At 36.6% G+C, this 12,773-nt stretch overlaps 1 protein-coding gene across 1 annotated transcript; it reads left to right on the top strand.

Moving 5' to 3' along the window:
* Positions 1-40: 40 nt before the first annotated feature.
* Positions 41-12,038, top strand: LOC112564527 (negative elongation factor A-like). Its single transcript, XM_025239392.1, is given in 11 exon segments — positions 41-265; positions 1,230-1,401; positions 2,836-2,997; positions 3,535-3,624; positions 4,134-4,297; positions 5,372-5,435; positions 5,613-5,755; positions 6,058-6,295; positions 6,298-6,626; positions 7,512-7,611; positions 8,155-12,038. Coding segments are annotated over 11 exon segments (1,842 nt in total). The 5' UTR covers positions 41-64; the 3' UTR covers positions 8,334-12,038.
* Positions 12,039-12,773: the final 735 nt, after the last annotated feature.

Genomic DNA, 12,773 nt, shown 5'->3' with positions numbered 1-12,773 from the left:
TTCTTTTGAGCGATTCTGACCAATCATAAACGACTTTGTTATTCGCGCCTACGCTTCTTTCAATATGGCCTCCGGAGACACAGCACTCTGGCTTCATAACAAGCTAGGTTCTACGGACGATTTGTGGTCCGGGAAGACTATATGTTCACAGCTTAACGCCGAGCGTTTGCAGAATATTCAGGAATGTTTCCATGCCCTTCAGCCACATGTAAAAGTGAAGCTGCTGTTGTCTTTTCTTCATTTACCCCGGCGTAATGTCGAGCAAGTAAGATTGCATTTATCAAGTAAGGGAAGACTGAAAGTACACTTACTGGCTTGTTTTACTGTCACTTTTTGTAATGCTACCATTAATAAAATAATACGGTCAAAGTTGCTGATACTACTGCTAGTTCTAGTACTTTTACGAATACTACTACTGTTTATATACTTCTGTGTTCAGATACAATGAATACACTGTTATTATTTTGATTATTGAACGAATGATACGATTAGTGGGATTACAGTCAGTACGGGGTGTAACCTTAATTTGGTAGACGAATATGCTAGATGTAGTTTTTATGTAAATCAAGATGAACAATAAGCCTACAATTTCAAAAATAAATAAATGCTTCATATAAACTACAGTTGTATAAATAATTTCAAAACACCACCATCATAAAAGAAAATGTGATGTTAGAAAACACATTAGAGGCGTACGGTGAGTTGTTAACATAATCATAAGAAATATCAAACCACATTTTCTATGTTTCTCAAATCCCCACCTTTTGATCCAGATGAGAGGGTGGTCAGCATATATACACACATCTTTCTCAAGCTTTGCTAGATAAGCCATGTCTGTTCTTTTTATCAGTTTCCTCCACCGTGAAGTTCATTTTTGCATTTTTGCAGGGATGAGCTATTGCAACATTCTGCAGTGCTTATTTGACAAAATTTATAACACGAAACAACGTTGATCACTTTTTCTTCCATAAGAACAACACTGATCATAACTTTAGATGAGACAGATCTGGATGCTGAGTACAGCTATATTTGTTTCTCATGCTGCTGTATTGTTTAAGGCGTTATTGTCTTAACAATGCAGTATATAAATTATTTTATTGATATTATTGTATTTATCTTTACTGTGCGTGTCCATGTGTACACAGCATTGTCAGGTAAATACTTTTGTGATTTATTTCTTTAGCTGACTTTTACCAAGTTATTATACACAGAAAGTTCTTTGTAATTAGTGGCAGGAAGATCTGAATATTATCCTGAACATGGCTGTGAATGACTCAGATCCTTGGGTCAGCATGGTTGGTGATATCATGCGTACTTTTCCTGAGTCCAGTGCACTTAACCTCAGTCTACATACATCTAGTGCTACATTCTCAGAAATTCTCACAGATCTAAAAAAGACAGGTAAGTTCCAGCACATCGTTAGTTTAGTTTAGTCCTTGTTGCTCCTAAATGAACATATGGTCGCAACAACACCTCACCCCCTTTAGTTGGGGAGCGGCCCGGTGGCGCAACGGTTAGCACTGTTAGCGCCTGTCACCAATACAGTGAAGGTTGGCTGCCCAGAGTTCATTTCTCGTCTCGGGCACGCTGTTCTTTCTCTGCACGTGGCATCTGTTTACAGGGCTGGCTGCCTGCCGTAATATAGCCTCAGTTGCTGACACGGCGTAAAACACCAAATCCCCCCCACCCCCTTTAGTTGGGCCCATGTGGTTCTGACATTCTTTGCCTCACTTTCTGCTGTTTTTTTCCAAGTCTGCTTTGGTCTCCCTACTCTTCCCTTCTCCTGAGGATTCCAGTCAAGTGCCTGCTTGGCAATAGTGTCAGCTGGTTTGCGCAGGATATGTCCTATCCAGCCCCATTTGTGCTTTTTGATGTCTTGGCTAGTGGCATTCTGGTTGGTTCTTTTTCACAGGCTGCTGTTGGAGATCTTTTCAGGCCATCTTATTCCCAGAGTATGGGTAGGCATCGGTTGGTAAAGGTCTGCAGCTTGTTTTTGATGTTTGTCACTCTCCAGGTTTCAGAACCATACAGTAGGACTGCCTTCACATTGGTATTGAAGATGTGAGTCTCACTGCGGAAGGATAATTCTCAGGAGTTCCAGATGGGGCGTAGGCTGTTGAAAGCATGCCTGACCTTGTTGATGTGGTTTCACCATCCTTGTCGACAATGCTCCCCAGATACCTGAAGCGTTCTGTTTCTAGGATGTTCTATCCTTGAAGTTGGATTGGGAGTTCCTGTTTGCTGTTAATTCTCATCACTTCGGTCTTCTTTCTGTTGACCTTTTAGGCAGTCTTCTCTGCTTCCTCTGCTAGTTTACTCAGTTTGGTTTGTGCATGCTGTTGCCGATGAGATAGGAGACTAATATCATCTGCAAAGTCCAGGTCCTCTAGCTGTTTGGTGAAAGTCCATTGGTCAGCACATCATTGCTTTCTTCCTTTTGATACAAATTCTAACAATATTTTAATGTTTGTTAAGTGAGAATGTGTGTGCATGGATTTTATCAGCACAATTAATTGCTATGAGCTCCGTTGAATTTACAAAAACATTTGGTGAATTATATTATCAGTACCTTAAAAAATGCCAGAAAGAATATTCAATGACATTGCTATCTTGAGAAGAAGTATAATCACATACTAAATATTAAATATAAATGTTAATATTAGTGCAATATACCATCTAGTTTTTTCCCCCCATATTTTAGTGAAAAACTGAAAATATATCTTTGACAAAAACATTTTGAATGACTGCTTGCTTTTATTTTCTCAGACTGAAGTGAAGTATAGCTTACATATTTTATATGATCTGTAATAACGAACCTTCTTAATGTCTTTACAGTGAAGAAGTCAGCTGAGGTGCGCATGTTACCATTGGAATGTCAGTTTCTCAATAAAGCAGCCCTGACTGCAACTGCTGGGCAAATCCCATCTTTAGTCCGACACTTTCAAATCAAACGCAAACCAAAGTCAGCTACTCTTCGAGCAGAGATTCTTCAGAAATGTAAGAAGCTGTATCATTGTTCTGCTGTGTTTAACAACTTAGACTTGTCACAATGCAATTTTATTAATCTGTAAAGACAATTGTAAGCAAGATTTACAGGTACTCATCCACTGGCAATATACAGCTAAGCTCATATATATATATATTGAGTACAGTTCTTTATATAGCTATATATATTTATATTTATATACACAGCAAGAAAAACAACTTTAGGTTCAGTTGGTACACTGCTAAGCTATCTCAGGCTAACACAGCATCACAGTCAGTGACATTGATCAAGTGTATGGCACATGGAATAAATGAGTTATGGTGGCGATTCATTCTACATTCATGCATTACACATTCTTCCATTTGTCTTTTACCTCCTCTGATCTTACCCTTATGATAGGTGGGCAAGGAAATCTTGAAAAGGAGACTTTCTCCAAAGTTGAGGGAAATGGACTGAAGTGTCTTCCAGGAATCGATATAGTTTTTAATTTTTGGCCCTTTAATGTAGTAGGAATATAATTGTTTAAAAAAAAAATGCTACTTTTTCAGCTACCGAAGTTGCAAACAACAAAAAGAACAATGTTCCAAATAGTGTTCCAATCAAAGTGAGAAGCTTTGCCAAAAAAATGGACACAACAAGTAAGTGTTTGGTGTGGGTAGGCAGAAAACAATGTTATCCATTTGTTTCAATTACTGTGGGAAGAAGAGAAACATTGTCTTGCTTTGTTTATTTTTTTATTTTTATTTTTTTGGTTTAATAAAACATAGAAATGACCCTACTATTCCTTTCTTGATGCACAGTCACAGATCTCATAATTCTTATTTAGGCAAACAATTTTGAGAACTGATTTTTAGCCAAAATTACAAAGGTTTGCAAATGTTGTTTCTGATGGGTATCCTTTAAAGACAATCAAAGAAGCAGCTAATGGTTTCATTTACTGGTGCAATTATGTTCATAGCTAAAATTCGATATTAGACTATATTTTCTGAGAATTATTTAATGATTGAAAGTGTTTAATTTATAGACAATCCATGATCCTTAATTATCAAAGAATATCTATTACTGTGCTCGATGTTATATGAGGACAAAATACAGTGAATCAGACTAGCTATCTAGTAGGATCTGCAGCACGTTTGTTCTATCCCAGCGCCAATGAAAGGAATACCGAGCAGAACACCACCCTCATCTTCCTTCCGGGGCATGCCAGGGAGCTCCAATCGTATTCAGTCACCTTCTGTCACAGTCACTCCATTAGGAAACACCTGGGTCACCAACAGACCTGGGATCAATAGGAAGGAAGGAGGGGTTAAGGTATTGCAGTATTTCAATCTTTCAAAAGTGATTTTGTGCATATTGTGATTTTTTACTTGGTATTCGCTTTTTCATGAGAACCGCTGAGGGTGTGAGAGTATGTGTCATGCAAACTATGCTGTGCATTGGTCAAAACTTCGAAACTTTTTTTGAGGTTTTGGTGTTTAATCTTTCTTTCAAAGTTTTTACTATAATCCAGAATCGTGGCTGATCTTTTGTGAAAGTTGTAATAAGCCTTTTTGTTTTGAGTAATTTTTTAGCTTTTTTATTTAACTCTTGCATTGCCTGCTTGTATGAAAGTAATGTCATTACGGTTTATTTTATCAGGTTTTTCCATCATATAGATTTGGCATTTTGGGGGATTTGAAGACAAAAGCGTTTAAGTTGGAAGTCTAATCACATAAAACATTTGTAGTAAATGGTTGAAGGACTTCAGAAACAATGACTAACAATCTACAAAAAACAAAAAGAAAATATTTAGCCCTTGAATTTTATTGCCTGGCCATTCACGTAGGTAATTCAAAGTGCCATATATCAAATTATTTAACAGAAAACGAAATTTTTTAAGATGCCTGACTGACAGATATGTAATTTCCAACATATTTTTCAAGGAATCATGTCAAAGTTTACAATATTAATTTCTTCTTAGCATCCTTAAAATCATACAAAATGAAAGATTGAATTTTCATTGGTTATATTTTGCAAGTCATGATTTATATAAGTAAGAGTTTTCTAAGGGTACCATTTTCGCTTTGTCAAAAGTGGCGGAAAGCAGTCGAATGTCTAGGATATATTTTTATTTGTCTTCATCACATATCAGTTATCAAGACACACAATAGTATATCACTCCCTCCCCCCGCCAAGAAACTGAGTTGTAATAAAAACCACTTTGGACTCTTTTCCATGACTGCCAACGAGGTAAAGCCGCTATATTGAGCATATTGAGTATGTTATGAATCTCCACATGCCATTTGTCGGTGTTCAGAAACAGTTTTGGTGTGCATTGTATAAATAGATCGTGCCTTGACTGCTAACACAGAAGAGCGCATTTGAATTTTATTTTTGTTGATACAGTTTCTTGACATAGGAGAACAGCCTGTTGGTGCTAGGGAAGCAAGAAAAAGAAAACGGCAGGCAGGTAAGCTATTTTGCAACTGACAAAAAAGTTAATTTGAAGGATCATAAGTAAAAGCATTTACAGCATCACCTTCTCCATAAGATGACTCTTGTTTTTTTTTTTTTCTGTATCTTTAACACAGTGGTTTTCTTGTTTTTAAAATGTTTGCTGAAGGTATACTGTGTTGTGTCTTCACAGATATGGAGGCTCTGGAGCAGCAGAAGAAAGAGAAGGAAGCCGCCGCTGCTGCTGCTGCTGCTGCCGCTGCAGCTCCTACTCCCACCACTACGCAGTCTTACACTCCTGATTATGCTGCTGGTCTTGTGGCTCCAGCGACGCCAGTATGTGATTTCCTTCTTTTTCTTTTTCATTTTCTTTCACTTCCCTTATCTGTCATTTTTATTTCAAGAAAAATGCATGTGCGTGTGCACGCACGCATGAGGGAAAAGGTGTGTGTCTTATTCTCTTGTTTCCTTTTATAAACATTCAGATTAGTCTAAAAGCTGAGTAGCATGATACTATAACAGTAAGATTTTTATGTTGTTTACTTTGACGTTAATTAATAATATTTCATACATTAAGGAAACATTTCTGGGAATATTGGGATTAGGATTCTTTCTACCAGAATGGTTATGTTGCACAGAAAATGCCAACAGTCCTGGTAACTACTGCTTCACTGTTGGTACAAACACCAACATATATACCCAGTACAGCCAGAATCCAGACAACTTCCACTACTGCAACAACACTAGGAGGGGTTGGGGCACTTTCAACTCAACAGCAAGCAAGGAAGAACCTTCAGCAGCAGCTTCAGAACACGCTGGGTCAACCAACCACCATTGTACGCCCAACCCTGTGGCTGCAGGTGCTACCAGTCAGGTAACCACAACAGCCCCAACAGTCATCACATCAGCAACAGTTGCTACAGTTGTGACTTCTGCCACCACTACCACAGGACATCCTACCACCATCATTGTGCAGGCTGCTCCAAGGTCCCTTAATCCTCAGCAGCCACCCAAAATCATGACTGCACAAGTTCGTTTGCCTGGTGCAGTGATTCAAGGAACTGGCCAGTCCCCAGCCCTGGCCACCCAAGCTGTTCAGGTGCGACTAGCTGCTCCACCACAGATAATTCAGCCTGCAGCACAGCCACAGCCAACCGCAGCAGGAGCTTCTCAAGCTGTCCAGGCCAAGAAGGGCCTCTCGTTAACAGTGAGTATTCTTCTTTTTACCTTAATCTGTATGGGGGAAAATAGACTACTTAAAATATTTTTATTTCAAACTTTTAACATTCACTTCAACATTAAAACTTTTTCCCTAGATATTGCAATACAGTTCATACATTTTCAGGGAGCAAATGTTATTGATGCTTAATGTATAATTATGGGTTGTGCAACATTGAGAGATTATTCAGATGTCAGACCTTTTGATTAAGCGATATTTGTTAATAGGAAGGAGTTTCATGGCTGGGTAGGGAGGATCAGAGTGAGAATATGAGAACACTTAGTCATGGAAGCTCATGAAGTGTTGTTTTAGAAGTAAGAATTGATGAGATGTCAGCAGCTAAAATAACTCAGATTTAAATTAAAAATGCCGGTCTTTTTTTAAAAATCCATTAGGATTTGAACATTTTGTAAAAAAATAAAAAAATATATAAATGTCATCTTCTTACTTAGTAAAGGAATTGTTTATTCATCTGACAAATGAGTTTAGTAGTAACAGAAACTGAAAACTGAAGCTGAGTAATCGACCTAAATTACCCACAGAAGAGATATCAGTAATTAGAATTGTTGAAAGTGAAATAAAGCATAGAGAAATAGAGGTGGGATTCTGTGCATATTATTTCCCAGTTTCAGTATAGCTTCCAGCTCTGATATTCATTGAACAAAAGGCTGCAAGATCTGCATCTTTTTACTTTTTAAAGAAACCTTGTGTGTTTCTTCACTTTTACCCTATTTTGATAAGTTTGTTTCTTTTGAATATTTCAGTATTATTTAAAGGATATTGTCTGAGTTTCCCAGCCAGCATGAGTGAGTAGCAGACAAACAATTAAGCATTAATGTTGTCAGATGGTCAGTGTATGCGACTGTGTTGCAGCGAGATCAAATGCTTGAGGCGCAAGAGATGTTCAAGGTCTCCAACAAAGTTTCTCGCCCTGAGAAAGCCCTTATTCTTGGCTTCATGGCTGGTTCACGTGGTAAGCATGGGCAAGACTGACGTTTACTGTTTAATCAAGCTTTAATTTAACATCTGAATGTGGGCTTGAAACTCTTGTGTTTTTTTGTTTTGTTTTTTTCTTGCATTCATACTTTAAAAGGCTTAAAATTGGTTTTATTTTATTTTTTCCCTTTGCTGTCAGTTGAGATTTATTTTCCTTTCTGTTAAACATGTATGAAACAGCAGTCTACTCCATTACATTCTGACGCTTTGTGCTTAAAGCTCAGATGAGCTTAAAAAAAATACAAAAAAAATCAATTATGCTTTGATAGATTTGGGATTTAAAATTTTTCAAATTACAGTTTTAATTGTTCATTGGTGAGAAGTTTTTGCCTAAAATGTGTTTGTATACAAAGCACTTTTTAGGCGTGGAAAGTGTATGGGGATAATTTTAGCATATGCAGGTAGATGATTCTTTACAAATTAATGTCTGCAGGTACTACCTGATGTGTGGAAGAAAGGATTATGTATTTGTAGCTAATTCAGCTTTGTTTACAGCTGTCTTGCTGGTATTCTGTTGCAGAAAACCCATGCCCTCAGCAAGGCAATGTGCTTAACATCAAACTAAGTGAAGATGAAGAGGTGGTGGCTCAGGACAATGGAACACAGAAGAAAATGGTGGTGGACACATATTTCCAAATGAACTATGGAACAGGAGAATGGAAGAGATTTAAAAAGTACAGAGAAATCACTGCTTCTTGACAGAAGGAGATTTAGTACCTGTCATGTGATCTTTATTATCAGAGGGTTTGCTGACATCCTGGGGAATGAACGTTCCATACCTTGTGGAGTCAAACTATTGATGTGCTCTTTAAGCTGATTCCCTGGAAGAATGGACAGACAGAATGAACAGGAGACTTAATGCAAGGAAGTTGGTGCATCATGAATGTGCATGCCAGTGTTAGAGAAAATTCCTTAGTGATTTTCTAATGGCCAGCTGACCTGTGTGTCTTAATGATAAATGTTGAATAGTTGAAATGGACACTGTAGAATAAATGGGAAAGAGGTTGAAGAGCTTGAACGTTTTCTGTTAAGTAACGGAGGTGAGCTTATTATATAAAATTCCCACACTCTGGGTGAATAACCTCTCTCTGTTCTTTATTTTCAAGCCTACATTCATCACCATGATCAGAAGGTCAAAAGTAGGTAAACATTCACAGATACGCCTAATTATCATTAGTTTGGATCCCATTAGCTGTAGCTTTGACAACTGAAGCTAATTAAATATTTCTGACATCAAAATTTCTAAACTCTTTCTGTACATAGTGAAGTTTATATGTCTGGAACAATAGTTTTTCACCTAAATTTGGAGGGAAAGTAACTAGTTCTGGGCTCAGTTTAGTCATTTGAATTAAAAAAAAACACTTTGTAAGTCCATTCAGGATTTATTATACTTAACTTTGTCCTGAACTTATGACATCATTATCATGAAATCATTGTTCACTCAAGTTATCAGTTAAAGTAGTAATTTTGCTGACTGTTGTGCTGAGGATCAAGGGTACCCCATGGAGTGAGGACCCAGATGTATGCATGCAAACACACATTCAAAGACTTGCCATCTAGTAATGGATTGATAGCAGGCAGCATCACAAGTGCTTGTATGGTGCATGTTTAATCCCTCTGAGCATTGCATACAAGTATTACAAAGACCAACTAATAACTGAAGACTGTGAAGACGACAATGGGTGAAGTTTGTGTTTATTATTGCTGCTCTCAGATAAACATTAGACCAAGAAACCATTTTTGGAAAGGAGAAAGTTTGAACTTTGCAATAAAAGTAATGAAAATCGCCTTCCCCGTGCTTCTCTGGCAAAGCCACTATCGTGGCCTATCGTGCCTAAAGGGTTAAAGCATGCTTATATTGATGTTTCCCATGCTCTAAACTCATGTATTTAAGTACATTATCATAACTTGCTGGCGTCGTGCTTTTATCAAGTGGATTGTTGATAGATGTTATAAGAAAAAAAATATACTAAGGGCAAGTTTTAATTTTACATCCGACTTTTTTCCAAGGTTTAGGCAAAGACTGCAAATAAAAGAGTAAATGTGATAGCTAATTTATTTTCTTTGTTTGTTTAATCCATTTAATAATTTTTACAAGTTCCTTTGGGTATGATTGTTATCCTCCCATGGTGTGGCATTGACAGTTTCTCGTCCTTACTCTACGAGCTCAGAGCAGTTGAGAAATATTTTCAATAACCTCTGTCTCTAATGCCACTTTGCTGATGAGAATTCCATATTTTAAAGATTTAAATTCTTAGCAGTGCCTTACTGGAGCTTACAAATATTGAAATATGAATCAGTGAAGCTTAAACTTTTCCAACTACTATATTTACATTGCACCTAGAACCTATACATTCATCAAGTAACACATTACAATCCATCATTGCCAACCAGGAGCTATTGTGCAGGCAATGCTGTAGGAATTCTTGACCACTCCAAGTTGTGTAGTCCTGGTCCACATCAAAGTATGCCCACTGGATGACCTATTGAGTGATTATTACACAAGCAAGCCCTTCAGTATAACAGTTCATTTTCAGGAATAGCCACGGACAGCTTCTCGTGTAAAATCATCTTTTTCACTCAATCTGAACTGCACAATACACTTATTTTCATGATAAACTTTTGACCATTTACTTACCTTTGGAAAACAAATTATTACACGATCGTCACTAGAAGTTTGATTTATATGCTGAAACTAGGTAGAATCAGTAGCCTTCCATGCATTGAGGGGCCACCATACTAGGATGAGAATTGTGCACTTTTCTTACTGGATATCCTTCGCATGACATCATCAGGTTTGGTGTTGCTTTAGTAATCAAATATATTGTACACTTTATTTTCATTTCCAGCCTTCACCATAACACTGTAAACATTACATTGTTCACATGATATGTCACAAACAACAGGGCACATCCCTCCCAAACAAACATTTTGGACTGGATCTCAATTTATGGAGAAAATTGTCTAATGGTGAAGATGTTACTGCAAAACTTCGACAATACCACAGGACACAGTGTGATAATCCCTGAAGAAGCTGTTTTAACTTTATATCTACTTTATATTTTAAAGTTTTTAGTTTATGCATTGTCAATGTCAGCTGAACTGTTTGCTTATTTGGGTTTTTTTTTTTTTGGTGGTTTTTTTTTTTTTTTGCCAATCCATGAACTCTACATGCTCCCATGCAATGATTTGAAAGCAAAAGTTATGTTCTTTCTGTCAAAAATGTTGATGCACAAAATGTAAATCATCAAAAAGTTCATGAAGACAAATACTACTACATGTACATACAAAGGAAATCTGTAAACTGCATGTATACTTTATTTGATTTTGGGTTGACAAACTCATTTATAAGTGGACTACCTCAAATTTAAAAAATTTTAATAATTAAGAAAAACTGTAGGTCTCAGCTGTGGTAAGCTAATTTGCATCGTGACTATATGTAATTAAGTAAAATGCAATAGATTAAGAAAGCAAAACAGTGCATTATTTGTAGCATCAGTCTTGACCACCATTTTTGTTACAAATGCTGAACTATGATACTTTTTTATGGTAATTTGAACATCTGTTTTACCAAATCTTGTAGAATAAAAAAACTAATAGTTAAATTGTCTGAAATAAATACATGCTCAATATGTCAGTAGACATTGTATTTAATGCATGACACATGAGCACTAGTCACACAGTTTGTGTAAAATCTTTAACACACCGGACCTTCTAAATAAACTGCCATACATAGAAGAGGTGTGAAATGTAGAACACATATCGTAACATAATTTTGCCAAACACACTACTTTATCCTCTAAACTTGAGAAATATTGATGTTTTAACAGTTCTGAAAAAATGTACCTTTCAAAATATGTAACAATTTACCCTCTGCAGCTGGTAACCAACATTTGAAAAATAAAGTACACAGTTTATAATATGCAGATTTACTTTTTATTTCATGAAAACATTGAATCCAAAAGTAGGTTTCAGATAGACTAATTTTGCTATCTGTCAGCTATGTATCACATAAAAAGCAACTTTGCTGTGCAACACAAATACTTTTTAGTATAAAAAGTTCATTACTTTCATATTTACTTAATTTGTCCATTGTTTCATTAATGTACACTGATAGTGGCCAAAAGTCCACAGCAATGTTTCTCACCTAACATTTGTCCTCTCTGAATTTACATTCATTTACAAATTACAGAAGCCCCCCACTCCCCCCCCCCAAAAAAAAATAAAAAAAGAAGAAAAGTTTGGAATCTTTGAAGTGGTATCTAATCCTTGGGATGGTGTCCCTCAGGGCAGCTTACCTCACCTACTCTCTTCAACATTAAAATGTATTTGATTTTAAAGGATCTAGGTTTGAAAGTTTTGTTATGTGTGGATGATTTCACAGTCTGCATTTGCGACAGATTTTTATTAAGCCTCAAGTACATTAACAGTTTGCAGAAGTAGGTGAGTCAGTGACAGAAAAGAGTTTCAAATTCTTCCCTGTGAAGTTAGTATGCATTCACTTTTGTGAACTAAGGCATGTTTCTAGACCTGTAAATGGTATGGTACTCAAAGTGATGCAGGAAGTGAAATTTCTTGAGGACATTATTTTTACCACAAACTATCCTTCTCCATATTAAATCTCTACAACTCATGTCAGTAAGCCTTGTTGTTGGCCATGTCAGCTAGGGGGCAAACTGCATGGGCTTACTTTGTATTGTGCTCTGATCCGCTCCAAGGATAGTCTGTTGGTGCAACAGTTATCGTCAGTCACCAATAAAGCAACTCCCACCGTGATATAGCCTTAGTTGCTGCCATAGTTGAAAACAATCTTGAAAATAAAATTTTTAACTGAGGTAGGAGAGCATAGAGAAATAAAAAAAATTGTTTGGATTAACAACTCTATGGTGGTTCCTGAAATTAAAACATCACAAATAAAACAATAAGGAAAAGAAAGATAACATTAACCATGACAGTAAAGATGTTTACATGATTACAGCTAACATGCTGATAATAGAATAATCATTGTATACAAAGTCATGACTATAGAGCTTTTTTAACATTTTGGTTCCTTGCACTTTTACATAAAAAATTGTTAATATTAATAATATTGTGTACTTGAATCACAGTCACTCAGATACCACAAACCAACAGCATTCT

Source organism: Pomacea canaliculata, linkage group LG5 (genome assembly GCF_003073045.1).
Source record: "Pomacea canaliculata isolate SZHN2017 linkage group LG5, ASM307304v1, whole genome shotgun sequence".
In the NCBI taxonomy this organism is placed as follows: domain Eukaryota; kingdom Metazoa; phylum Mollusca; class Gastropoda; order Architaenioglossa; family Ampullariidae; genus Pomacea; species Pomacea canaliculata.
Note: the sequence above shows the minus strand (reverse complement) of the source record. Positions and strands in the feature narration are given on the sequence as shown.